The sequence below is a fragment of the Vicugna pacos genome, chromosome 9 (genome assembly GCF_048564905.1).
Source record: "Vicugna pacos chromosome 9, VicPac4, whole genome shotgun sequence".
In the NCBI taxonomy this organism is placed as follows: Eukaryota; Metazoa; Chordata; class Mammalia; order Artiodactyla; family Camelidae; genus Vicugna; species Vicugna pacos.
In genome coordinates this window covers 67,832,901-67,860,065 of record NC_132995.1, presented here as the reverse complement: position 1 = coordinate 67,860,065, position 27,165 = coordinate 67,832,901, and the positions used below count along the sequence as shown (strand labels likewise).

General features: G+C 33.2%; 1 protein-coding gene across 3 annotated transcripts in view; it reads right to left on the bottom strand.

Moving 5' to 3' along the window:
- Positions 1-27,165, bottom strand: part of COL11A1 (collagen type XI alpha 1 chain) — a 189,117-nt gene that overhangs the window by 59,954 nt on the left and 101,998 nt on the right. For all 3 annotated transcript variants that reach the window (XM_072968109.1, XM_072968110.1, XM_072968111.1), the window contains 10 exons: positions 25,312-25,365; positions 25,139-25,183; positions 24,939-24,992; positions 24,770-24,814; positions 21,216-21,269; positions 16,515-16,568; positions 11,975-12,028; positions 9,143-9,250; positions 8,653-8,742; positions 8,342-8,395 (listed from right to left, as the gene is read on the bottom strand). In XM_072968109.1, the coding sequence (XP_072824210.1) occupies positions 8,342-8,395; positions 8,653-8,742; positions 9,143-9,250; positions 11,975-12,028; positions 16,515-16,568; positions 21,216-21,269; positions 24,770-24,814; positions 24,939-24,992; positions 25,139-25,183; positions 25,312-25,365 (612 nt within the window). The remainder of the gene's footprint in view (positions 1-8,341; positions 8,396-8,652; positions 8,743-9,142; positions 9,251-11,974; positions 12,029-16,514; positions 16,569-21,215; positions 21,270-24,769; positions 24,815-24,938; positions 24,993-25,138; positions 25,184-25,311; positions 25,366-27,165) is intronic.

The following is a 27,165-nucleotide window of genomic DNA, read 5'->3' as shown; positions in this document are numbered from 1 at the left end:
ATATTTATATATACACCTCTGAAGCTTATATATACCTCTGAGTGTTCAGTCACACTTATCTTCTACCTTGGACAGCCTTTGGTCTTTTCCTGTACTGGTAAATTCCAGCCATTTTTTAGGCCCAGGATAACAAACTTCTCTCCCCAAAGTTGTATTATTCTGAGAACTTAAAGCATGAGACATCCTTCTAAATATTCCTTACACAGTCTATCATTGTACTCTAGGTTTTCCACCATTATTTTCTGAGGGAATAAATGTAGCATTCGGTACTGAATTTTGTCCTGTAAATACCTCCATGATTTCATCATGAATATTTCCAATGCATAAAATATTTACTGTATATAAATAATAGTAATAAGCTTAAGGACATAATAATACAATTAGTTATGTGCGCTTGTCTTTTAATAAATTATGTGAACATGAAGGATATGTTAAAAAATTTAATACCTAAATGTACTCGTGTAGTCAACAGAAATTTCCCAAATTTTCAGGAGAATATCAATTGAATGCATACTTTTCAGAGAGGATGTGGTATAAAATTAAAAGAAATACATATTATCTTAACTAGATACACTATGACTGACAAGTTACATGGAAATAACTCATGGCTTTTATAAAGAATGCTTATTAATTTTGTAGTGAAGTATATTTGGTATTTAAGAATAATCAAATAAATGTTTTCATGTATATCAAGTAGAGAAAGAATGCAGATTTGAATCAATGACAATGTGTATAGTTTGAAGATATTATATATCATTTTTTAATTACAAAGCTTAACTACTTAAATTACTCCACTGGGGCATTCATAAGATTAAATTTTAGACTGCCATCTTGGCTGTGAAACCTGCATTAAAATTAACAATAGGGTGGGGGAGGGTATAGCTCAAGCACTAGAGCACATGTTTAGCATGCAGGAGTTCCTGGGTTCAATCCCTGGTACTTCCTCTGAAATAGTAAACAAACAAACAAACAAACAAACTGAATTACCTCCCTCCCCCCCAAAAAAAACAACAAAAAATTAAATTAACAGTAAAAACTCATTACTTCCCTGTAGCTAAAATAGTGCTCATGATCTTGTCATAGCTCATTAACTATGAAACAGTGGATGAAAACAAGAAGAGACTTTTTCAATATATATTTATGCCCTAAAGTACAACTGCAATTTCCTTTTCTAATCGGTATTTCAAGCATTCTATAAGTCTACATATTTTTAATAACAGTATGCTCTGCAATGATTTTATTTTATACATCTAAAAATGGAAAGTGAAAATCTCTGATGATACCTACTGATTAAGCAAATGATATTACAAACTTACAAATCCTACTTAAATACCCCAGGCCAACTTTGAAAAGAATAAGCCTTACCAATCCTGTAATCCCAATTGAATCACTGAAGAAATTCATTTAAAAAAAAATGAAAGTTTGAACCCAGTACTAAAAAGAGAAGCCATTCACCCATTCAACAAAAATTTAGTGAGACTCTACTTTCTTGTGACACTGACTGAGAACACAGAATGTATTACGGTAGGTATCAGCCCTTGAGAAAGTCACACTGCAAATACATTTTTTTCTATAAAGGGTAGACACTTAATAACAATTACTGCATTGCCCTATAGCTCGTTATAGTGAAGAACAGAGGGTGTTATAAATGTCAGATAAATGAACAATTACATCTAAGATGAATATGCTTGGGTTTAAACATAGGTTAAACGGATAATGATAAACTCACAACAGTAAGGTTTTTGCTTATTTTTAAAATTGATCTCCATACTTCGAGTAGTTACCAGAACATCACAAGCCCTAAGTAAATATGTCAACTGTATGTGTGACATTTTCATTTCCAGAACTTTCTCACCTTGAGCAAACTGATTAACTTCTATTTGGCTCAGTTTTCTTGTCAATAAAATGGGGATAGAAATAATTTGTCAGACTTTTTTTTCTGATATTAATGTGTCCATATGTCTAAAGTTCTTCAAACAATGTCATAAAGTATGAATGTGACAGATGTTAGAGAACTGTACGTGAACAGCTATATATTTCAAAAGTAGATATGCAATCTCAAATGACTGCAGAATTGAAATTTTATAGAAAACTAAGATTCAGAAGTGTATAAGGTGTATCTAAGGTCATACCATTAAAAGAAGAGTAGAGTTTTCCACAAAACATTTAAACCATTTGTATACTCATCTGCCTATAGTAATGATAAACTTTTTACCCACCAAAAATGCTTAACTGGAAAGAACGCACAAAAAAAAAAAAGCTAAAAGCTATGAAATATTTCCCCAATTTATGATTTAGATAGCAAAGGACACATGGCAATTTAAGCTTTCCAAAGATATGTTTGGAATTGCATGAATTGTAACAACTGTAATATCATAAAGAATTCTGTTATTTTAATACTAAACATTAACTACTACAGGTCACTTGTTTTCAGCTGAAGGGTTGAGATTTACTTTTTCTTTTTTAAAGGGAGGAATTTACAATTCTCTAATTAGTTACCTTTTTTTTACGTTTATGTTGGCTTTATCCTCTTCGGTACCCCTTTCCCCTAAACCTTGCAATGGTAATGAAACAAGTCAACAGCATCAGTTTATTTTCTTGGAGTGGTGAGAATAGTGGTTATTTCTCTAATTCTTCATACACAGGAGAACACCTGATACATATTTTCTGTTACTTTCATTAGGTGTTTCATATTCTGAGGAGCATTTGGAAAGGAAAGGAAAGAAGTAAACAGTGAAATCATCTCATCAGCATTCAGCTAAAAGGCAGCCCACCAGAGAGAAGAACAGAAACAAACACAAGTTCTTATGAACCAGAGTTATATAAGAAAAAAGAAAAGAAAGAAAGAAAGAAAGAAAAAAGCCAAGTTTTTAAAATAAAAGTTGACCTTCATGGCAAAACTAGTATGAGGAAATTCCCACTCTCTGGATTACATATATTTTAACTCAGATTTTTAAGCTAAAAATTCAGATAAAATACCAAGTATTACCAGAATTTAAAGAATAAATTCTGAATGATTAAGTCAAAGTCCTACAATATCATGGTCTTTGGTCACTGATCCTCAGCACCATCTCTATACTTTGCTCATCTTGACTGGATATCATAACAGCCCCCTGAGATCTATCTGAGTCTCAAGAGAGAAAGAGTGCTTTGACTCAAAAAAAAGAAAAATAGCACATACCCAATTAGTCAGTAGTTGTAATCCTTCTAAAATCTTGTCCCTTGTTTGAGGATTAAGTAAAAGCCAGTGAAAAGAAGGTTCTCTGGAATAGGATGCAGAAAAAGATTAGGAGAAATAGAAATTATGACAGAAAGGGCACACAAAATCCTAAGCAAGAGACAACAACAGGAAGAAATTATAGCACATGAAGAGAAAGAGAGAGTCCGATTCATCAGGGGACAATTATGACATAAGAGTCATAGGAAAAGGATAAAGACTGATATATTGCACAGTTGTGAGAGCTCAGACATTCACCCTTTAGCAGCTGTGTGTCTGGCCCCTTCTCATCTACATTCTCCATGTTAAGACCCACTCCTCCAGGGGGACAAAGGAAATGTGGCTGTAAAGACAGAGGGCATTTACTAGTGCACTATTATATTTCTTTCCATCTCATTTTTAGAGAAATAACTGTTGGCAATGAGGGCATTCCATATCAGAAAAATACACAGGAGAGAGACTATTTCAGGGATGGATTCTGCTTGCTTTTGTTTTATAAAAATATAGGTAGTAGGTATGCTCTGAGAAATGTTTCCATAGTGTATTTGTACACATGGTGTGTTGACATAAATATAAAATGTTTCCTCAATTTGTGTTCAACAAAAGAGAAAATGCTGCACTGCCTTCCTCTCTTGCTGTTAGTCCCTTGCTTCCCTCTGCCCTGTGTCTGTACATCAAGACATCCACTTAGTGAGCAAACCCCCGAGATCAGAAGGCATGCTCTGCTTTGATGGGCATCCATTACCAGCTCTCCGGTACAGCATCACGCATACAGTGAGCATTTGGTTTTTGCCAGACTTTAGAAGCCCAAAGTCACAGTATCCTGTTGGGATAATTTTGTTTGTCTAGAGTGGGAGCATTAAAAAATGTTTCTCAAGATACATTCACTCCTAGTAGCAAAACCTTTGGAGAACTATGACACTGAAATACTGGTTCTTTGCTAAGAGGACTAAAACAGCGATGAACACGTCAAGACTAAATCTAGCATATAAAAAAACTTGCTTTTCATAGATAAAACTGATGTTTATTTATAGCTCTAACTTCAACAGAATTCCTTTAAGGAAAAAATCATTGTTTTCACCTTGCCTTCTTCATTGTATCTCTTAATATATTACTCTTTATTTACAATGTTATTTTATCTATTTCATATCCTTCTTCCTCACTAAACCATAAGCTCAATTCAGGAAATGTCCATTTAATGAATCTCTATAAATTCAGCTTAATAGATTGTCAGGCACATTCAGATACTTAGAGTTTTCCGTAAGAAAAGACTTACAGCAGCTTACAGGGAAGACATAAATAAAAGACACTATAAATCATAAATGTGAAATAAGGAAAATAAATAAGCAATTAACCTTTGATTGGCAAAAAATAATTTTTTTCAAGGCAGGTCAGGATGCACTGAAGTGTTATGAAGTCAATGTAAAGGATTTTGTCCAACATTTAAAGAAAGTAACTATAATAATATATAATAGTTAATATTCAAGTACATCACATGTACTTTTTGAATAGAGTTGAATGCAAAAATTCACAGAAACAGTCATAAATCAAGGAGTTATCTTCTCTATTGTGTCCCAAATTTAACTCCAAGATTTCTGTAAGCCACAGCAAAAAGAGAAATATAATTTTTATAATTCATATCAGTTTTAAAGAACCCCAGCTAACTGCTCAAGAAATAACAAGTAATTCTAATGCTATGATGAGTAAGAGATTTCTTTTGAGGATATTCATAATAAAGGCACTTCATAAAAATTTCCCATATCCTCAGGCAGATCCTTCAGATCCTTTTGGTTGATACAACTCTACACACTATAGATCCTCTAAATACAAGGCAATGACATCACAGCTAGACCTATCAGAGTTCAATAAACCCGTTTCGCTTCTATAGATACCATAGCAACATGATACAAATAGCCTCGTCTATGTTTCCAACTGAATAGATTAGGAATAGAAAGAATGTATGTTAACATACTATACGTCAATAAAAGTTTTGTGACTTCTAAGAGGTTTGGAGTTTTCCTGTTTGAATGTTTTGCTTTTGTTGCTGTTCCTGACCAGGTAAAACTGAGCAGGCACGGATGGCACTGCTAAACTGTCATTCCCACAAGGACACAAGCTTGAAGTCATCATTCAGTTTTCATCTTTCCTCCCTCCCCATATCCAGTCTTAGTAACAGATCCTACTAGCCTATCCGCCTCGTGTTTGCTCCTTCTGCACTGGTCTTTGGCTTCCCACTGCCCTCTCAGTGGCTCACTCTTGCATTATGACACCGATCACTGAGCTTTTATGCTCCTTGAGTCTCTCTCACCTCTTATATATTGCACACTAATGATAATTTTCCCTTAAAACTTTATTAAATTTATTTACTCCAAAAAACTTCAATTTTTTTACTCTATTTGTTCCCAAAACTTCAAATCTTCAAATTACCTCAACTTGTCATTTTAGAACTTCAGTAATCATACAGCATATTATATTTCCACTCTAGCATTATATTATGTAAATACACAACAGAGTACCTGGATCCTAGAAAGAATTCATCACATTTTAGACCTTCTCCCAAGGTGCCCCACTTTGGTAAAACCAGATATTCCTTAAACACCTTGTCTGTTCCCTAATTTCAATCTCTTAATTTAAAATGATTACGTAATCTTCTATACTCTTTGAAGTCAAGTTCAAGGTCATACACCTCTTGCATGACCCTTCTGCTGATTTCTCTTCTCTTCTCCTGCCCTTGCATAATTAACATTTGTTGTTTAATGTCATTTAATATCATTAGGCATTAAGCACTGACTGTCTTATAATGCTATGTAGTTTTGGTTTGTTTCTTTTCAAAATTGTTTACCTTATTTTAAGTCTCTTCAAGGTTTGTCTTCTGAGTTTAATTGTATACAGGAAAATAAGTAGTAATTGTCAAATAAACAGTTGCTAAAGCTAACTAAATAAATATTAGATTTTTTAAATCATATTAAATATGTTCTTCCATATGTAATTGGATAATCGTTGACTGTTGTTTAACCACCTGTTAAAGTATACTTTGGAAATACATGCACCCTATAATACATCAATTTCAACTGTCCAAAGACATGGGATAGCATTGTTTGCCTGGACCCTAAAAAATAACTTTCAACAATTTAATTCTTATATTCATGAATCATGTTTCACAGATATAATAACCATTGATCTTAAAAAAATCCATCCCCATACCTAAAATAAAATCATTTTAGAACCTGAAGGTCTGGTTAAATAGATTGCATTATAGATTTTATCTATGCTTAAATAAGCACTTGTGTCTTATTCAACTATTGTTCCTGCTAGCGCTACCACCACTATGAGACTATCTTAAAATTTCTACATAGTTTTATGAATTTTATGAATAGGGAAAGTCAAATGTCATTACTGAAATATTTTATTTTTCTTTAAAAAAATCTTTACCAAATACCCATACCAACTGTAGTCATTGTAATATGAGTGACATTTGTATGATCTACAGATTAAATATAATGTTAATCAGCCTGCCAGAGGCTATATTGCTGTGTTCTCAGTCGTATTTATGCTATGTCTACTTTACTCCAATATCAGGATACTCCAATATATACGATAATTTAGATAGAAATGAAATGATTACATTGACAGCATTATACTGTGAAGGTAACCAAAATAATAATACAAGGAACACACAGTCTAATAAGAGAGACAATCAGTTACACTCCAATGCAATTTCTAAAATAAACATCATAACAGAGAGCACATAGGGTGAAGAAATTTCACTAATAGATAAAATGGAGGCAAGTTGTCCGAAGATGACTTTAGAGATTTAACGTTTCAGCTTGATCTATACAGATGAGTAGGATTTTTTTTTCCAGATAGAGAAGGGAAAAATGGGGTTTTCTGGAAGAAGAAGAAAAGTATATCTTCTCTGCAAAGTATAAAAGCTCATGGTGGCTTGGGAAGGAAGACGTTAAATGCATTAGGCTAGACAGAATTAAAATGGAGGCTTTAAGAAAAATAAAATAGACTATTGTGATTGGCATCGAATTTTGAAGATAACTGTTGGTTATAATAAGGGGTTGGTTTGCAAAGGCAGCATGGGACCATGAGGCATATCTATATATATAAGCAGAACAATGGCATAGGTAAGGATTTATATTAAAGCTATCATTCTAGAATCAGTGGGCAAAACTAACAGAGGAGGATAAGAAATGAAGCCAAGGGGATAAGTTAAGGTACTAGTAAACATGAGAGAAAGGAAAGAGTCTGAACAAAGGTGATGGGAGTGGAAGTGAAGAAAAGGGGACAAATTAAAGAAATATTCTGGAGGTAGAACTAATATGACTTCAGCATGATACGTAAGGAATTGAGAAACTATTTACGGCAACATTCAGCTTTTTATTTTATTTTTTTAAGATTTGATATAAACATGATTTTATTAGTGAAGTGAAAAAAAAAATGTAGTGAAAGATAGTACACTCCTGAGAATTGGGAGCTGGCCATCCCAGAAGGGAAAAATGACCAACTTTTTATTTCGGTGAAATAAAATGGAGGAAGAGATGAGACCACTGAAATTGGCAGTTTGGCTGTTATTGTTAACTTTACAGAGAACAGATAAGAACGAACGCAGATTTATGGGGAAAAAAGAAGGCTGTATTCTATTGCTTTCTAAGGGATTGATATGCACCTCAAGAAAAGAAAAGATGAGGTAAAAATCTGGTATTTACTCATTTGCCAATCATTACTTTGACTAAATAAAGCAATCTGGATAATATACAAAGTGGATATATGCCTTTCACGCTCCTGGGATTTTTTAAATAAGTATAAAATTCAAGTCTCATCAAGTACCAAGAATGAGACAAATTATGATTTATTTCCTCAGGTACTGTAAGAATAAGATAGCTCCTTTTTACCTCCTGACAGCAGTGGTGAAGTAAATATTTTCAATCATATAAACTCTTCTGTTTCTGCACTCATTAGAGCCTGCAATTAGTAGAAACCAGGCATTGACTGACTTGATTGACATATGTTTATTTTCTCTCCCACACACTGTGGGATCACAGCATGCGAGTAATGAAAGAAGAGCTGTAATTCGCAACCATGGATAGCACGGCTATTTATTATAATCATACTTACAACTGGACCTGGTGGGCCCTGGGGACCTTCTCCTCCTTTCAGTCCAGGTGCACCCTGGGAAACGTGAAAAGCAAAGAAAACGCATCAATGTGAGTTGAATATAAATAGAAGGAGACGTACGACTGATAAAATGAGGATGTCAGGAATTGTTTCCAGACACAAATGTATATTGCTATATGTATTATGATAATCAATGCAGATGCTTACACATTTCCCCATAATTACTCATAAATCTTTATTTAGTTAAGACCTAAGATATTGCTTCTAATAAGCACTTTTATTCACATGCTTTGTTAACATGCTAATTATACCTGAGCTCCAGGAAGTCCTCTTTCACCTGGGAAACCGCGTAACCCTGCTGGTCCATCTTTCCCTGAGACACCTTGAGGACCTGGGTCACCCTGAGGAATATAATATATATCCATCAAAGAGAGTAATTTCTACATGTTTCCACAAACCAAACTGTGACCACCTCTAACCTACTGCGAGGAAAGCCTGAATATGATTTAACGATGAGAGCATAATGCTGAGAGCAATGTCCTATACACTAAAATGAACTAACTACTATCTAAATTTAAGATTGTGTATAAATGGATGGTTTTATGGTCAGTGGAGCTAACTGTTCCTATATCATTGTTCAGTCATGCCTTGAAGTACAATAAACTGAGTATTTCACTGACATATCTAACATTCATTTAAATACTATGCCAACATTTAGAGAATCTATGGACAAGTAATGAGAAGCTACAGTGAAAAATAAATGGATGTTTCCAGCCAAGAAAAGTCCTTGAGATACTGTACCTTTGCCCCTTCTTTTCCTGCAGCACCAGGAAGACCTTGCTCGCCGGGAGGGCCAGGAGGGCCAGGATGTCCACGTTCACCTATTGGGCCAGTCTCACCAGTTGGTCCCTAAATGAGATAAACAAACTTCATTAGCTTGCTCTTTTATTTTTGGCAACAATAACACAGAACCAAAACCCTTTCACAAAAGTTTATCATTTTCCATTATTTTCACGATGTTCTACAAAACATTTCACATAAAGCGGTGGAAGTAGTATATCTGGTGGGAGTCTGAATGGATTATGCATAATCTTGGTTAAAATCTGAGCACACAAGGGAAATATATAGATAAATTCAAAGAGCTGTTTTCTTTGTTTAATGCCAGAATTGTTTCAGAGTGAGGACAGTCCAAGTATTGTTAAAACTGTTTTTTACCTACAAATTCATCTGATTCCTTCTTTTTTATGTAAGGTGTCAAATGAGTTTAGGAGTAAAAGAGGCATTGGTACCCCGCTGGTAGCTACTCAGTGAATCACTGCTTGATTATAAGCCCAGGTTCCCTGGAACCCAAACAATCAAAATGATTCTCCTCGGAATTTCCATGACTGGAGACATCCCTATTGTTAATCTATATTCATTTGACAGAATCTAAATAATGCGGCAGGAGGATCCCAAAGACTGTGAGTTGCGGTTGGCAGTTCCTCCTAGCCGAAAGCCACAACAAATAGCCCACTGCCTAAATTGCTGCAAATGCCAGTGTGAAAAATGTCAGGTCATCTACATGTCCCCTGAGTAGTGCTGTTTTGTGGTGCTAGTTTAATAAGCTTTCAAGTGTAAATAGAGAATGGTGACCAGTTGCTCTCTATTTCCACTTAGAATAAAGCAAAATGAAGGATTTAAGTTAGCAATATATAAAGGGAAATTTTCCAAATGCTAAGGTTGTTAAACAGTGGAATGTGTTACTGAAGCTGCTTATGGAATATTATTTTCTGCTATTTTTCTAAAAGTGCCAAAGATTCTTACCTTTTGGTCTTGGATAAAGAACACATCTGCCCCAAATTTGAGTGTACAGTTCTAGGTTTAAATTCCTTTAATTATGTATTGCTGAATGTCCCCAACATATCATTAATGCACAAACATTTCCTCTCGAAAGGAATTTTTCCTTAAATATCTGATCAGAATTTCAACAGAAAGGAAGGCAAAAATTGATCCTAATTTAATGGCTATCACCACTGAGACAAAAATTAGCAGTGATTCACATGCCTGTCCAAAAAAAAAAAACAACAAAACAGTGAATATCCAGTAGTACAATAAATACTGCTTCTATTAAATCACTTCCTTTGTCCTAACATAAAAATATGGTTACATTTGGAACAGGCTGTAGAATTTACTTTCTTAAAAGGACTGATAAAGAAAAATAATCCAATGAAGATGCATACTCAATAAAATACCTGCTATTTTCATGCCTTAAAGTAGGGAGACAAAAAAAGAACACAGGTCTCAGAAACCAGATGTCTGCATTAGGCAGAGAGAAATTTTCAAAAAGCGTGAGGTCCTGAAATAGTCAATTAAGTCCCAAGATGTTTACATTCAAGATGGGACTCTAACTCTATTGCTGCTCATAAATAAGTAATCTAATAGGGATTTAATAAGAAATTGTAAGCTAATTTTTTTTCACAGAAAATTGTTGTGAAGTTGTTTTGAATAAAAAGAATTAAAAGTATTTGGGAAGGGAATTTTTTTTTAATAAAACCAATAAGCAGTTAAAAGGAAGACGTGGCACATGCATACACAAAAGTACGCAAAATGAGTACCACGAGCATGTGTTTTCTTTATAAAGTAGCAAACAGCAGTTCTCTTGGTTCAGAATTGATCTCTGAAATTAAAGAAATCAACCAATTCAAAAATTCTCTGTTTTTTGCTTTTATCACATGTATTTCTAGAAAGAAGATGCAGTTTTTGTTTCTGTGTGTGTTTGTGTTTGAGATAAGAAGTATTAAGAACTAGTTATAAGCCAAGAAAAGAGTATGTCAATCAATTAAATAATCAAAACACTTAATTCAACTTTTGCTATAATTTGTTATTACCAGTGGACAATTCCAGCTGAGTAAACCAAACGTGTCTTGTCCATTCAATACACTATGCCAGAGTATAAACACTGTTTTCTACCCCCAGGAATTATTTTCTATAACTGTTTAGTGCTGTAATTCAGGATACTGCATCAATTTTTGAGATTCTTTCTGCCACCTCTGTTGAAAAAGCTACTTGTCTTTGCCATTATTTCGATATACTCAAAGATTACAAACTAGTATTTTATCACTGATGGAAATCATTGCTATGAAGACAAACATTTTAAAAAACATGCAATATATTACAGACATTAAAATTTTAGAAGAAAATTGTGTTAAAGGCTTTTATATTATATTTCTAATATACTGTACCTCTAAATCTAATTTATACTCAACACTGAAGTCATCTTTTAAAATTTGAAATCCCCAAAAAACATGACAGCTAATCTATTTAAAAAGTATTCTGGTGTTTTTAGCAGGTGATGCCATGATCAGGCTTTTGTGTTAACTTTGTTGTGAGCATTCTGACTTATTTTCATTACTTATTTTATTATTTTATTCTTTTCTTTTATTCATTTAGGCAATTGAAAAATTGCTTTAGTTAATGATTTGCTAGAGTTCATTTGATGTAGGCAAGTTACATATATTTAAATGCCATCTGAAGTGTAAAAATACATCATTTTCAATAATAATAAAATAAGCAAATTTGACACAACTTAGGAAAGGTGACAACATAAACAGTAAACAATAAATCTTGTTAGGGAAATAATGGAATGGAATGTACCTGTGGTCCAACGACACCTCCTGGACCAGGAGGGCCAGTCTTGCCTTGAAATCCCTAAGGGAAAAAAAAATGTAATCCATAAAAATCTATACAGGACACAAAATATAAATTTAAATTCTCCGAGATAGTTGAATAATCCACATTAAAAGAAAGCCATCTTTTGATTAAAAGTACTTATTTTTATATGTTTACGGATTATTACATTCTAGTTCTCTTTAAAATTTATCATCTATTTCACACTGTAGTCCTACAATTACTTTCAACAAGCTTAAAAAAGGAAATAAGAAAATGGGATGACGCTGGAGCAAAAATATATTCTTTGTCCTCTTTCACTATTGCAGACAACGTAGAAAGTTTAACCTAGAAACGTTTACAGATGAAATAAATGATAATTTAGATTTTTTGGAAACAATCCATTGGTTATTTATACAGAGATAACTCTACAGTCTGTGATATTAATGCGTTTCTCTTTCCTGCATTCCAAAATAAGCAAGATACAAAAATAAATTTGTAAAAAGAATACGTTGCATGATTTGTAATCATTTCAGCATTTAATCAGTGTTCTTCCCTAAAACCCAAAAGAATATACTTACAAATGTACCTTGCATACAATGTGGTCATTAAAATAAACTCCAGTAGATGTGAGTGCATGTATTCACTAACAAGGACTTTGGGCATATATTCTGGTAACTGTATGTCTCGAGACTCGTGGGTTATTCATTCTGCATGACCATACTATGATCGCAAGTTTATTTCTCATGTGAGTTAATTTACATTTAATAGTTGGAGAAATAGACTCAAAATACTGAGAGAAAAACTTGCCAAATAACTGAATTAAAGCAAATAGTATTTGCAATGCAGTTATTCATTATAACATCAAACTGGAAATAAGAAAGTTAGAAAGCAAAGGGCAGAAACTGGCCCCACGTGTGAACCACAACCTTCCTGATAATTATGATTAAATTATTTACAAAAACAAACTTAAAAGTAGGAAAAAATTCTGTATTTGTAATTATTTTAATTGATGCTACAGGGAAAGAAAACAGATTTCTCCTATTTTTTAAATAAAAGAATGAATTCTTAAGACCATCAGGTTTTCACCTGAGCTATTACTCACCATAGCAAAATAAATCAATTCAAGGGAAATATCTCATAGAATTTATTTAGTAATTTATAAAGGGAATAGTAGCTTGACTGCTTAATTTTAACTTCTCAGGAACTTACTGGTTTGCAAGTTTGCATATACACACATATAAACACATATATACATTTATATTATATACACAGTACTTTTTTCTTTTCTACTGAGAGCTAACAGCTTGCTGTTACTTACCATTTGTTTACAGCGTTTAGTCCTACACCCTAACTACTCCTTAGATGATCTCAAGAAGTTCCATGGCAACTGCTACCTATAAGCTGACCAACTTCTCTGCAACCACCTATTTCTCAATGTCTAACCTCTGCTGAGTTCTGAAACTCCGCCAGTAAGTGCCTGCTTGACATTTCCAATTGTATTTCATGCCTTCTCGACTTAACATTCTCGAGCTTGTTCTCACTAAATGAATCCTCTCCTTTGATTCTCCCCCTCTGTTCTCTCCCTTTTTAAGCAGTGCCTGCAGATCTCAGGCTCTCCTTCAGTCCTCAGGCTCAGTCATTTAACCCTACCGGGTCATCTCGGAAACCCCCTCAAGTCCAGCTTCTTCTCTCTTGTCTAGCAGACATGTTTGACTCAAACTGTACTCACCGCTTTCCTTGACCACTGCAGTTTTTCAAGTCACGTTCACTCACTTGCCCACTTGTCGTCATCTCACGAAAGCAAATCTGTTCAACTCATTGCTAAGCATGTATCATGAAATATCCGTGACCAAGTCTGCACAGTCTGGGCCCAGTCTGATGCTCCAGTTACCTCTTTGCTTTGAAGATATGTGCTAAATTCTAGCCATGCTGATTTTCTCAACTTTCCCTGAACCACATGTTTGTATGGCCTGTTCCTCTGTCTGGATTATCTTTGCCCAAGTTCTAATCACCGAGTTTGACATGAAGACGTAAACACAATTCAGAACTTAAAAAAAAATTAGTCTTATAAAGTGTTTTTCCTAGTAACTGTGAGAGCAAGAATAGCACACAAAATGATAATGATAATAATTAATTATGAAGATCAACTGATTAAAAATAAATACTTACCCAAGGAAATTCTGTGGAAAATTTGCAACCTTGTACTCATGTATTCTAAGAGGGTGCTAGCATATCGGAGTGGATGACAGATTTGGGAGGCACTGGAAAACAGCACTGTCCATATGTCTACTCATTCAAAACAATCAGAGTGTTTGCAAGTATCTAATAAATCTGACACTAGAGATCTTGCAAACAAACTATGTACAAGAAAATTTTTATAGTTCAGAATTGAGAAGAGGAGTAGAGATGAGCAGCAGAGTGTATGCTTATCATGCACGAGGTCCTGGGTTCAATCCCTGGTACCGCCATAAACAAATAAGTAAATAAAAACCTAATTACCCTCCCAAAACAAACAGAATTGAGTGTGCTTGTTCAATATTTTACAGGCCATTTAATACTAGGATAACAAGTTAAACTATGTTTTCCAAAATTCCTGGAAACAGAAATTAATTTGATACATGGGGGTAATAGAAATGTAACACCTATTCTGATCACCTGTAAGGGACTGAGTTAATTTTAGGATCAATGCACAGTTTAACACTGTTTCTGCAATAAATGTGGGCTGTTTCAGCACAATAAAGGCTATCTCTTAATTATTCCTAGTGGCCTTAAAAAGCTTTAAATTGTAAGACATCAGAATGAAACTTCGATTCAAGGATTTCTGTCTGGGGACAAATCTCAAATATAACAAAATAATTTCTTCTTTAAAATAAGTAAAGACATATATATCAAAATACAGCTGCCCTAGATTCTGACTCTTGTACAAGGCAATCTTTAAAACCCCAGTCAGCACAGAATTAGGTAAGAAAGAAAGGTTCCTGGCTGTGAATCCTGGTGATTCGCTACTGCTCTTAAAAGTGGACTTGAAATCAGGAACACAATTTACCAGAAGTAATTCTAGTCTTTGTTTATGAGAAACTACTAGACTAGAATATCCATCCGAGGATCATTAGCTAATATGCTATTTTTCCACTTTGTTTAACTTTAAATGTTATATATAACATGGTTACTTTGGATAGAAGCAGAAACTCTTGATTAAATTGAAGACAAAAGGGATTTTATAATGATAAATCTCTAGGTACTCCTTCCTCAAAAGACACTGTAAATATTCTAGAGTTATTCCCAAGAAGCTCCACCACGACTTAGTTAAAAATGATTGACTGCAAGATTTGAATGAGAATATATCTGCAAATTTGCATGAGGATTACCCCTTACAGAGTTTATCTTATGCTCTTCATGCCGATGTCATCCCCAAGAGGAAACCCAAACAAGTATACTCTTTGGTCTCACTAAATCATTTTTGATTCTGCTTCTGTAACCGAAGACTTTGAAGTTTACAATCTGACTGAAGCGGAGAAGCTATTACAGTAAGAATTGTCACTTGGTGAACAAAACAGGAATTGGCTGCTGCTGACACTGTTTCTCCTATGCAGAAAATCACCATGTTTTTCAGATTTTCATTGGGCTTTTCAGCGGAACTCCAGCTATGTGTTCATGCTGGCAGAATGCCTTAAAATTAATTTTGAGCCACATAGTCAAAGGTAGCCTGTGTTTCGGTTTCCTTAAGAAATCTGGATAAAATCAATCAATGGTAGGAACCAAGAATCGATTCCAAGGAGACATGCTAATCCATAATGATTTCTGATGAGACCACCACCCCACAGCAACAGCCAGACACATAGGCTTGTAACAGCGGCAGAACAAATAAGCAAAACCACAGGACTCTTAAACCGCAGCTGAGCTTCCAGCTTCCCCTCCGCCCAAATCACTGTGATACGTATTGTTCAATTTTGTTAATGCTCTTTGCCTTATAATTTTAAAATAAAATTATTACATTTTTCCCATTTACATTTTTCTACTTGAGAGGAGAGGATGCATTTGACACAGGTCCAGACCAATTATAGCCTTATGGTTCCAGTATCAGTAAATATTTCATCCCTTAATTCTGGATAGAAGAATGTGTTAACCACATGGCTTATTGTATTGTGTCTCCTTTAGAAGTGGAAGGGTGAAGGGTGGAATATATCTGTAAAAAAGACTTCAGTGAAAGGGTCATGGCTGACAAACTTGTGGAGGTATCCAAAAGATAATGAGGTCTTTCCATCAGCTCATCCCTAAAGTGCTGCTATTGAAAATAAGGAAAATAAAATCAAGTAACATCCCCGTCCTCAAGTATATTCATTTAGGTGTTTAGATACAAACATGGATCTCTTTATGTATTTAAAAAATATTTTTAAAAAGGTTGAGTGAAATTTCTCCATTGTCTTTAACCTGGTAATTGACCTGTTAATAATAAAGGAGGTTTCTATGACATGATGAGGTGCTAGAGATGGAAAATTTGATTTAGAAGAATGGGGTCACTTACAGTCTCCCCACGTTGCCCTGGGTGTCCCGGCAGGCCATCCTTCCCAGGTGGTCCCTGAAATCACAAATATTAAACATTAAATGTCATAAATATTCCTTAAATTATATTGATTTTATATATGGTTGTATATGTATTTATCTCTTTAATGTAATTCTATAGCTATACCTGAGACCAAGAGAAAATTGTACAACTGCAATCTGAATTTTCTACTTTTAAATATTTTATTAGCATCTATCTTTTAAAAAAGAATATTCATATAGGTTTGTATTTTTATTTTTGTAAAAATGTTGGTGCTTCAGTATGTGACAAATGAATATTTCTCCCTCTTTTTGGTGATCTATTTTTAATTCAATTTCCTACACATCAAGACTAGGATAACAGAGATAGACAGTGTCCTCTAGTGGTGGTCTCAGCTTCTAACTGAAAAGAATGTGAAAGAAACACAACTCTTACTAACAATGGCATTTTACTTCTCAATTGCTTCACATAAAGGAAACAAGGTGCAATGGTCAATTTTAGACGTCATCAGGACCAGTTTTTCCCAATAGGTTTTCTTGGAAGCATAATGTTTATTGAGCACTGAAAGCAAATCTACTATGTTACCACTTTCTATAAAGGATGCTGTCTTTGTCATGATTGAAGAAATAAATGAAACTGTTAAACAAGTACTTAAAGTAAACAACTCTGTGAGGTTCCTGTTTTAGATATTTAGTGCTTGTTTAGGCGGCATTATGGATTATTCGTCCTACTCGAAACCATTAGCATCAAGTTCAAATTTCAAAACGTGTAATAGGTATAGGCAGAGATATTCTCATTCTTCTGGATAAACAAAGAGAAATGATCACTTTAATAACAACATTTTTAATGATGGCAGGTGTACCTCTCACAGTATGTTGATTAGTTAAATAAATACATTATTTACATTAGCCTATTTTCAAACATCAATTCTTTGTACACTGAGTTTGAAAAAAGTCTTTGTTTCAAAATAGGATCATTTTCACAGCTTTCTTTTGCTAAAGTAAGACTGTTTCTAGGTTGAGTACAACATTTCAGGAGAAAGGCATTCTTTGTAAAATATTATAACTCTTTAAAACAGTGAACTTAGATCTAAATAATGTCACCTGGGGTATAATGAAACACTACTTTTAATGGCTTTCTTTGATTTTTAATAGATCATATAAAGAATTAATAGCATCAACATTTTTCTTTATTTAAGTATATATCCTTAATATTAATTGATTAATCCTAAGTAATTTTAATGGCTCTACACTACTAATAAAATAAACATATTAATTACCAAATAATTTCATGTCATTAATTTAAAAATAATAATGTCATTGATCAAAAGTGACTGTCCTTTGATGTCGCTGGTGAAAAGCAGGGACAACAAATTTATGTGAATGGGGGTGTGCACATACTGCAATCTGTGAAAAGACACATAAATAAATGTTAACATGTTTTTCACTTCACAGTAGCACTGAGTTTTGACTTTTCTCTAACTAGAATGTATCTTATAGTAGTCATGTTACAAATCTTAATCACCTAATTTTTTAAAAATAGGGTAAATATATGCTGACATTGGCATGAGATTAGCAGACCTTAAACATGAACATTCCAAAGCTCAATCCATAATCAATGTGTCTTGTGAATGTATATATATTTTGTCATTTATTTTCACATATATATGAAATATATTTTCTGATTACATTGAAAATGAATTGATTAATCTGCAGGAAGAGGAGCTTGGTTCTATCCCTCTACCTGAATCTTTCCTTCTAAACATGAAAGAAATTAAGACATTGCTTTCCTATACGTTCTACCACTGCATACCAGAGAAATGATAGGTGCTTTTATTTCATGCTCTCATGTTTCACTTGTCAGAGCAATAGAGTATAAAAACCATTTTGTTTAGGAGTGAAAGCGATGTTCCTTAACAGTGTCATGTGTCTCCAAGCAGACTGCATGCTTCTCAAGGGTAGGTATTTATTATACTTCTAATATTCCTTAGAGACAAAATACATGCATGATCAATGTCTCAAAGCTTGTTGAAAGATACATGAGAGAACAGACTGAAAAAGTCTGAGGAAAAATGGCTGTCTTTGACAATAAATTTATATTACATAAGGGAAACTACTAAACAATTTGTACAAATATGATTGGTACGATAATGCTGAAGTGATAAATAACACTGGATTTTATGTTGCTAAACAACGATCTATCCACATGGCTTCAAAATAGTTTTGAAAGAATCTTACGTGCACATTTTTGCAACAAGATTTTCACTTCTTTGTTTACGTGCAGCTTTGCATGAATTAATATTACATTTGGTGTAAAACTAAAATAGTGGGTAAACAATATTATATGCAACTAGTATCTGTATTATCTTTTATTTAATACTAGCTATTTGTATTAATACTTTTATAGAACTGTAATATAGAGAACAAACTTTCTTGACATGTGTGTAATAATAAAGCAAGACTGTTCGTGATAAACTAACATTTTAAACAATGTCAAAAATATTGCAAAAAGAGATTATCTCAATATTTAAGTTAGTATTTCACAGTAAATAATTCATTTTTAAAATACGTGTGCTAAAGTCACATTTGAAAGTAATCAGAGAGAGGAGGTTAGTCAAACTCAATCAAAATACTGGAGAATATTTATTTATAAATGATTTTCAAACTGTTTAAAAATATAATGTAATCACATATAGAATTTATTTAAATTTTTAGCATCTTAGTTCAGAGTTTTCTGAAATGTTCTTTTATGCAAGATTGTTATTGGACTATATTTGGTTAACTATAATTATTTATATTATATATATAATTATTAGAAATTAGAAAATTGGGATGAACAGTTTTTGAAATATTAGCATATACAAAAAGTCTTCCATAACTTTCTCATACAAGATGTAAGTTGTTGTGGTTTTGTCAAAAAGTTTCAGCTCACAAATCAGTTTAAAATATTCAGCCAAAAATCTGTATCAATGTGCCTCTAAATGAAAATATCTATGATGTGAGTAAAACTGCCATTAATTATTTACTGGAAACTAGTTATTTGTATTATTACATTGAAAAAAAATTGGCTCTTAAATCATTCACTGAAAATTTTAGCTACAATTTGTTTCCTACAGAGTAGATCATATTCAAACTATGTTGGTCTTAGTCTCAGCCAAAATGCTTTTGAACTTTGCTGTTTGAAGTATGGCCCATTGACCAGCAGCACTGCCATCATCTGGACATTTGCCAGTAATGTCATGTCTCAAGACCCATCCCAGACCTACTGAATCAAAATCTACATTTTTAACAAGATACTGATGTGATTCACGCGCACATTGAAGTTTGAATAGCATTGTCCACTCTAGACTAGAACAGGGCTTCACAAACATCAGCAGGCACCAGAACTAGAGAGAGTTTGTTAAAACACAGACTGGGCCCCACTCCTACAGTTTCAATTAGGTAACAGAGGTGAAGACAAGATGTTGCATTTCTGAAAAGTCCCATGTGCTGCTGATGCTCTGGTCCAGGGACTACACTGTAAGAACAATTTCCTTAGATAAGTGGGGGCTATGGGCTATGGTTTGAATGTCTGTGCCCCTTGAAATTCAAATGTTAAAGTCCTAACCCTCAAAGGTGATGTTATTTGTAGGTGGAGCCTCTGGGAGATGCTTAAATCACAAAGATGGAACATTCATGAATGGAACTAGTCACTTATAAAAGACGCTCCAGAGACCCCTTTCTGACAGGTGAGGATACAATGAAAAGTCCATTACCCAAAGGAGGGCCCTCCCCCACCATTCTGGCACCCTGATATCTGACTTCCAGGCTTCAGAACTGTAAGAAATGAACTCTGTTGTTTATTTGCTACAGTGTGTGTGCTTGTTTTTGTTGTTTTTGTTTTTGTTTTTGTTTTTGTTTTTGTTTTTGTTTTGTTATAGAAGCCAGAACAGACTAAGACAGTGGGTAAGCTGATCCTAGCTCTTATAAATAAACTGAATAAGTTGCCAAAAATTAAAAAAAAGAGAGAAAAGCAACTGAGCACTGAGTATATCTTATATTCCCATGAATATCTGTGTAAAAAGAAAAGATATCAATTAATTTTGTCAAAATATTTGATGAAGATATTCAAAAAAGTGTTGGTCTAAACAAATTTTATAACAGGAATATGATTCAGGAAGGGTTATCATTACCTTTCCTAAGAAGAATAGAGACAAAAATACTAAATACAAATAAATAGATCTTGATGTGATAGAAGTAATATCAAAATGTCATAGGGTGTTTAGGAAGTGACTTTTTGAAGAAGGATACATTCGATGATGGTAGGTAAAAGAGAAATTGATACACCAAATATATAAAATTCAGTAATGATTTTTAATTGAGTACAAGGGTACTTGAGAAAATGATACTAATGTTGTTCTAGTTTTCATATACTTTGAAAGAATATTTAAACAGAATATTTAACTAGACATGTATAAATAATATTTATTTATTCAATAAGGTATATATGTCATATTCAGATGCATTTATAAACTCCGTAAGTTTAAAATATCTATATCCTTTGGTGTTATTAAGCGTAAATTTATTTTTATAGAAATTTTATCAATATTTATATCTAAAATTTTTTAAATATCTAAGCTATTACTCTGGAAAATTTGAAAAATTGGCCAATGAAGAAAGAGAAAGAAAAAACTATGACACTTACAGGAGGACCTTTTGGTCCAGGGAATCCAACTGGACCCTGAGGTCCTTGAGGCCCCTGAAAAGAAAAAAGCAGTGGGGAAATTTAAGAATATGCTTTAACAGACACATCTTTATACTTTTTAGTTTATTTCTACAGATAAAATGCAAAATCGAATACAGCTCCTTTACCATAATGGCAGAACTATGGCAACACAACAAGATAACCTATGTTAATCTAAAAGCAAAATGGATGATTTTTCACACTATTCAGTACTCAAAACTGCACATCCCATCACTGGTCTTAGCTCAAGAACACTGTAAATATTTAGAATTCATATTAAAAGTGAATAGAACATAGATGTATCAAGGAAGTCCCATAGACCATCTATTTTTAACATTGGCTAGAAACATCCATAAAAGGAGGCTATTTCAATTCCACAGTGCCGCCAAAAAGAGTAACTATTTTTAAAATTCACCCTATAAATGTTCTGGCTCTAGTATACAAAACTAACAGAAAAAAAAATGTTTCTATCTCAAAAGACCATAGAGGATAACCTGTAACTAACCTCTGTATTTAAAATATATTTATTTTTAAGGATGTCACTATTTCATTTTACTTATGTATAAACTCCTTTGTAGATAAGATAAAGAGAACTTTTTATATAATATTCTCATTAACATTCAATCCAAATATACATTTATAATATTGCTTTTGACTCGATGCTTAACCAACCATATTGTTCAACACTCACATTTACATATTTTTAAAATGCATAAAGTCAACCCTATTACAATGACTATATTGGTGGCAGCAAAAGGATAAAAGATAATTCTTTCTATGACTGGAACATAATTATATTTCTAAAAGGACTGTATAGAAAATGAAAAATAATACAAATAAAATTTCTTAAATAACAGAATTACAGTAGACTTTATTTATACTTACATAAAAAATAAAGTTTACTAAAGTTGATCTTTAATATAATTGACTCTTTTCAATTTACCAATTTAGCCTTCCCACAGGAAATTTCATTACCATTCTTAACTCAATGCAAGTGCAGAAATCAGCACAAATTTTTGCTATTACCAGCATCTTATCTTATAATCAAAAAGAAACTTCAAGGTTAGGTATGTCATTAAAAAAACAGATATCTCATGCAATTACCAAAAACACTGGGTGGTTGGAACTTAGAAACTTTGGTATTCTCATTAAAGTATAAAACTTCATTCTTAAATATCTAGCATAAAAAGAAAATTATAAATAAAGATAGTTTTAAATTCAAAATTTAAAAATGGTATTCCTTTAAGGTTATGTAGCAAGCTCTGTATCATAATTTCTGAAAATGTCATTTCTTTGCTTTCTAAATTTTTACTGCTTTTCAAATAAAATATGATTTTGAATTTAAACTTCTTTAAGAAAGATAAATTTTCAAAAATCATTCCTTCAGAGAAAAGAAAGAAGAGTGGGTCTTTCTGCATAAACTGCACAAAAATGTGTTGACACATTCTCCTTGTATTAATCAAAAAAGTTTCTAGGTAAGGCAGAAATTATGTAAAAACTCAGTGTAAAGATAGTGTTGGAACTCAATTAGTGTTGCCAGATAAAATACTGAATGTTTACTAAAATTTCAATTTTAGATAAATAACAAATAATTTTAATATGTCCCAAGTATTACAAGAGACATACCTATGCCACAAAGTATTCACTGTTGGTGTAAAATTCAATTTATTGGGGTGCCTTGGGTGTCTTAGTTCTTTGTTTTTGTTTCATTTTGGTTTTGCTAAATCCGATCATCTTAGACCCAACTAAAAGCTGCATTAAGTCTTTAATAGCAGGCATTCATGTTTTGCAAATCCTGAGTATAAGGGATCATATTTAACCTGCAGAGTATTCTAATGACTGTTTACACACATATATATACATAATACGTATTATTTATACATATATACTATATATATACACATAAATATATTGTTAATAAGAGTTCGTTGAAATGAGCATTGCCATTTCTAAACCAATGGTACAACAAAATTCTCTCCCTGAACTTCCCAAATCACATATTTTGAAGAAAATATTTTTGTGATATTACTTTTATTGTTCTTCAACTGTGTGCCTGAGACATAATAAACAGTTCATGATACTTAAAATTCTTTGCAGAAAATGTGAATATATTAGGGAGAAAATGTCTCATCCATTACACAGAACACAAGAAATATGTTTTCCATCTTTAAAACGTAAAAATGTTTATTGAAAATGGTTTCAAGCTTACTTAAACAATCTTTAAAATCAACCTTTAATTTGAGAGTCTCAAAACATACTTTTCCTACTCTCAAAGTATTTTTACAAACATTCAGTAAAGTTATCGTGCTCTGGGGTTATACTGTTCTGTTCTAAAATAAATTTGCAAAGATTTATAGTTGATTATGAAATTTTGGAATGCATGCGCAAAATATGTAAAGACAGAATAGAGTGTGTTACAGACAGCTCTCCTATTTGTGCTACAATTTGTTAAACGGTTCTACTCCATTTAATGATTCAGTCATTTTAATTGAGTTAGCTGTATCCTCTTATTAAAATGACTTTGGCCATAAAATATTCAAATGTATGCATTATTTACGTAGTCAAAATGTATGAGATGAACTTAACTTGGGAATAGCTCATCAAGAGTGAGAAACATTTAGTAGAAAGTTTAATTTAATTAAATTTGAACCAAAGCCTTGAAACAACTGTAATTAAATATTTATTCTTTTGTCTTATCTACTGACATTTCTGTCACAAATAGAAAGTTTATTCCAAAAAAAGACCTATTCTCAGTTTTAAGTTATACATCAGAGTATTTCTGCTTTTCTTGTTGTGAAATATCTATTATAAATTTCAAAAAATAATATACAAAAATATACTAATATATCTACATAATATTAAAAATTATAGACTATTGAGAAATGAGACTAATTTCTTTGACAATAATACTGAATTAATATTTAAAATTCTTTCAAGAGGATAGTGTTCAAAAAAATCTGGCTACAAAAATGCTACATTTTGCCAAAAAAAATATAATAAAGGACATGCTTACTCATGTGTATTTAGCTTTACTTTGCATCAATTGAAAATCAATTTACTAAATAGTTCTTCTATTTACTGGAATAGATGTTTTATCTTGATTTGAATGTATATCGATTGTGACTTAATGGCTACTAGTAGCTTGCATTTTACCAGCACAGTGCTGCTGCCAGCTGCTCAGACAAAGTGAGCATCAGTATGGGAAGCAAGAGGTGTGGCGGAGAAGGTAATGGGTGTTAGATGCACATTTAAAAGAAAAAAATATTTTGGTGTGAGTTTAAGAGTTGACATCATAGGCCAATTACACACATTATTTCGCTCATTTTTATAACAGAATTAATAGCACATAACAAAGCTTTTCTAAGAGAAGTAAATTAAGGAATACAAATTTTAAACTCTGACTAGATTTTGTGGATGACTGTGTCCATGTATTTGCAGACACATGTAACTTTTCCCAGAAATTTAAACACTTGCAAAATACTAATATTTATATGATGTGACTGCATCATACTCACTCTTTCACCAGGAGGGCCAGGAGGGCCATCACCACCTGAAGTGCCCTGGCAGGAACAACAACAACAAAACAGAAAAGAAAAATCAGTTTTGATTCCTTCTTCTGGTAACATCCGTCCTCTGGAAGAGGCCCTTACAGCAAAGCCCAAATGGAACAAATGCTGATGATACCTTGGGACCGGGTTTCCCAGTCGGACCCCTCGCACCTCTCGAACCTCGAGGACCCTGCACGTGAGCGCAAAGAGGAAACTGGTCTAGTTTCAAGCAGATCCAAAGCCACAGGATCAGTTTTCATTTCTGAGGAACATTATTTTGAAAAATTAAACCCAAAATGAAAAATGAAACTCATTATTTTAAATCAAGGAACCTACCGTTGGACCTCGCTGACCCCGAGGGCCTGGTTTGCCAGCAACGCCCTGCCAAGGACAGTTCAAACAGTTTCAGTATGAGGTAGATCACAGTAAATTGTGTCTGGTGCTGAGAGACAGGTACTCATGCAAGAATTATATTAGATAATCTGGAACAGCATACTTATATACCATACCCGTGCACCTTTCTCGCCATTGGCACCTGGAAACCCAGGAAATCCAGTGGAACCCTACAGAAGAAATAATAACAAGCCATGAATGTAGTAACTAGTATTGTTAGCCACAAGCTGAGTCTTTTGAAACAGTGATTCTCAGGAGCTAGTAGCATTCAAATCAAAAATATAATTTTAAGATACCATACAACCTCCATTTATGTATTTAGAAATGAACTTACAGTAACAGCTGAAATCCTGGAAGCATTGAAAGCATGAATTGATAAAATATTTTAGTTTTTAACTTTAAGTAAATTAATTAATCAAATAGTATCATTTCTCATATTAAAAAATAGCAGTTAAGGGGCATTTCATATAAAATAAATTTTTGACTTACAATTCTACATACTTGCTTCAACTCTGAAGAAAAATTTTATTTTTCACAATCATGAATAATCAAGTACTAATATAGGACTTTCATAAAATATCTTTCCTGAATTAACAATATTGTGTTCTTATACTTAACACTTTTTAGTTCAGTATTTTTATACCTTTAGAACTGGATCAAATTGTAAACACTAAAAAACTTCATCCACCTTTTCTGTTTGATGTTTGAATGTGGTTAGATCTAGTTGAAAGTCTGAGTTGGATACTCCAGCATTAAAATCCATTTTTGGAATTCCAGAAACATAAATTCAAGACTTATGTTTGTCATGCATTCACCTAAGTAAGTTGGGTACATTACTTTTCCTTTTTGAGCATAGTTTTTTCTTCTGCAAAGTGATAGCAATCAATCGCATCTTATAGGTACTTTGAAATTTGTAGGAAATTGGAATAAAGGAAGGCAAGGTATAAAAATGATAATGATAAATAACAGTAATAATGGTTATTTAAAGATGTAATAAGCACAGTAAAAGCATTGTGTATTTTAATCCACAAACAGCTCTATTTTACTAATATAATTTAATTCCTCCGTTTTACCTTGTATATATATATATCTAGATTTTCATCTGCTGAGATTTCTTTGAATATGACTGTGATTGGTTTGCCTTGTCATTGTATCATGAAATAGAGCAGATTAGAGTTCAATCCTTGCTCCTCAATTTACTATGAGACCCTGGGAAGGGTAGGGTGGGGGGCTTCCAAATACTCACTTTTCCTATTCGTACCAGTATATGGATTATACGCAATAAAGCGTACAATGTCTAGCGAAGAATAGTGACATGCCAATTTTAAACACTTCCCCATGCATTGAGGAAGAGTAACAGTGTCTTCTTTGACTTGAATATATTCCTTACTTTTTTTATCCACTCATTTGGATTGAACTATCCCTAAAGGAACGTTTCTCTAAGTGATAAATAGCTCCTCTGTATCAGAATAAACTGGAGTGATTGCTAAAAATATGGACTGTCAAATCTCACTGCAGACATACTGAGACAGATTCTCTAGCAATAGGGTCCAGGAAACTGCATTTTAAACAATTTCTCCAGGTGATACGTACAGGATGGATGCTATCAATTTGTATTTCCACCACAAGTCAGGACAATTGTATGTGAAACCTTACGGGAATTGATGGACAAAACTCAGCATCCACTGCTAAGCTTTTTATGACCCATTCAGCAAAATATTCTAATTCCTGCCTGTAGAGACCACTATGTGATCACCCTAAGGACAATTGTTAGGACATATAACACTCACATAAGGGGGAAAAATGTCTTCAAATTATGTGTCTTTGAAGGGCTCTCAAAGCCTTTCCTCTTTCTCCACAGAGAATCAGATAGTCTCATCTGGGAGGAAATTACTATGTGACGACTCTAGGAGTTTGGGAAGTGAATATAATCCAATATGGATGTAATTCACCTCTATCAAATTTAATTT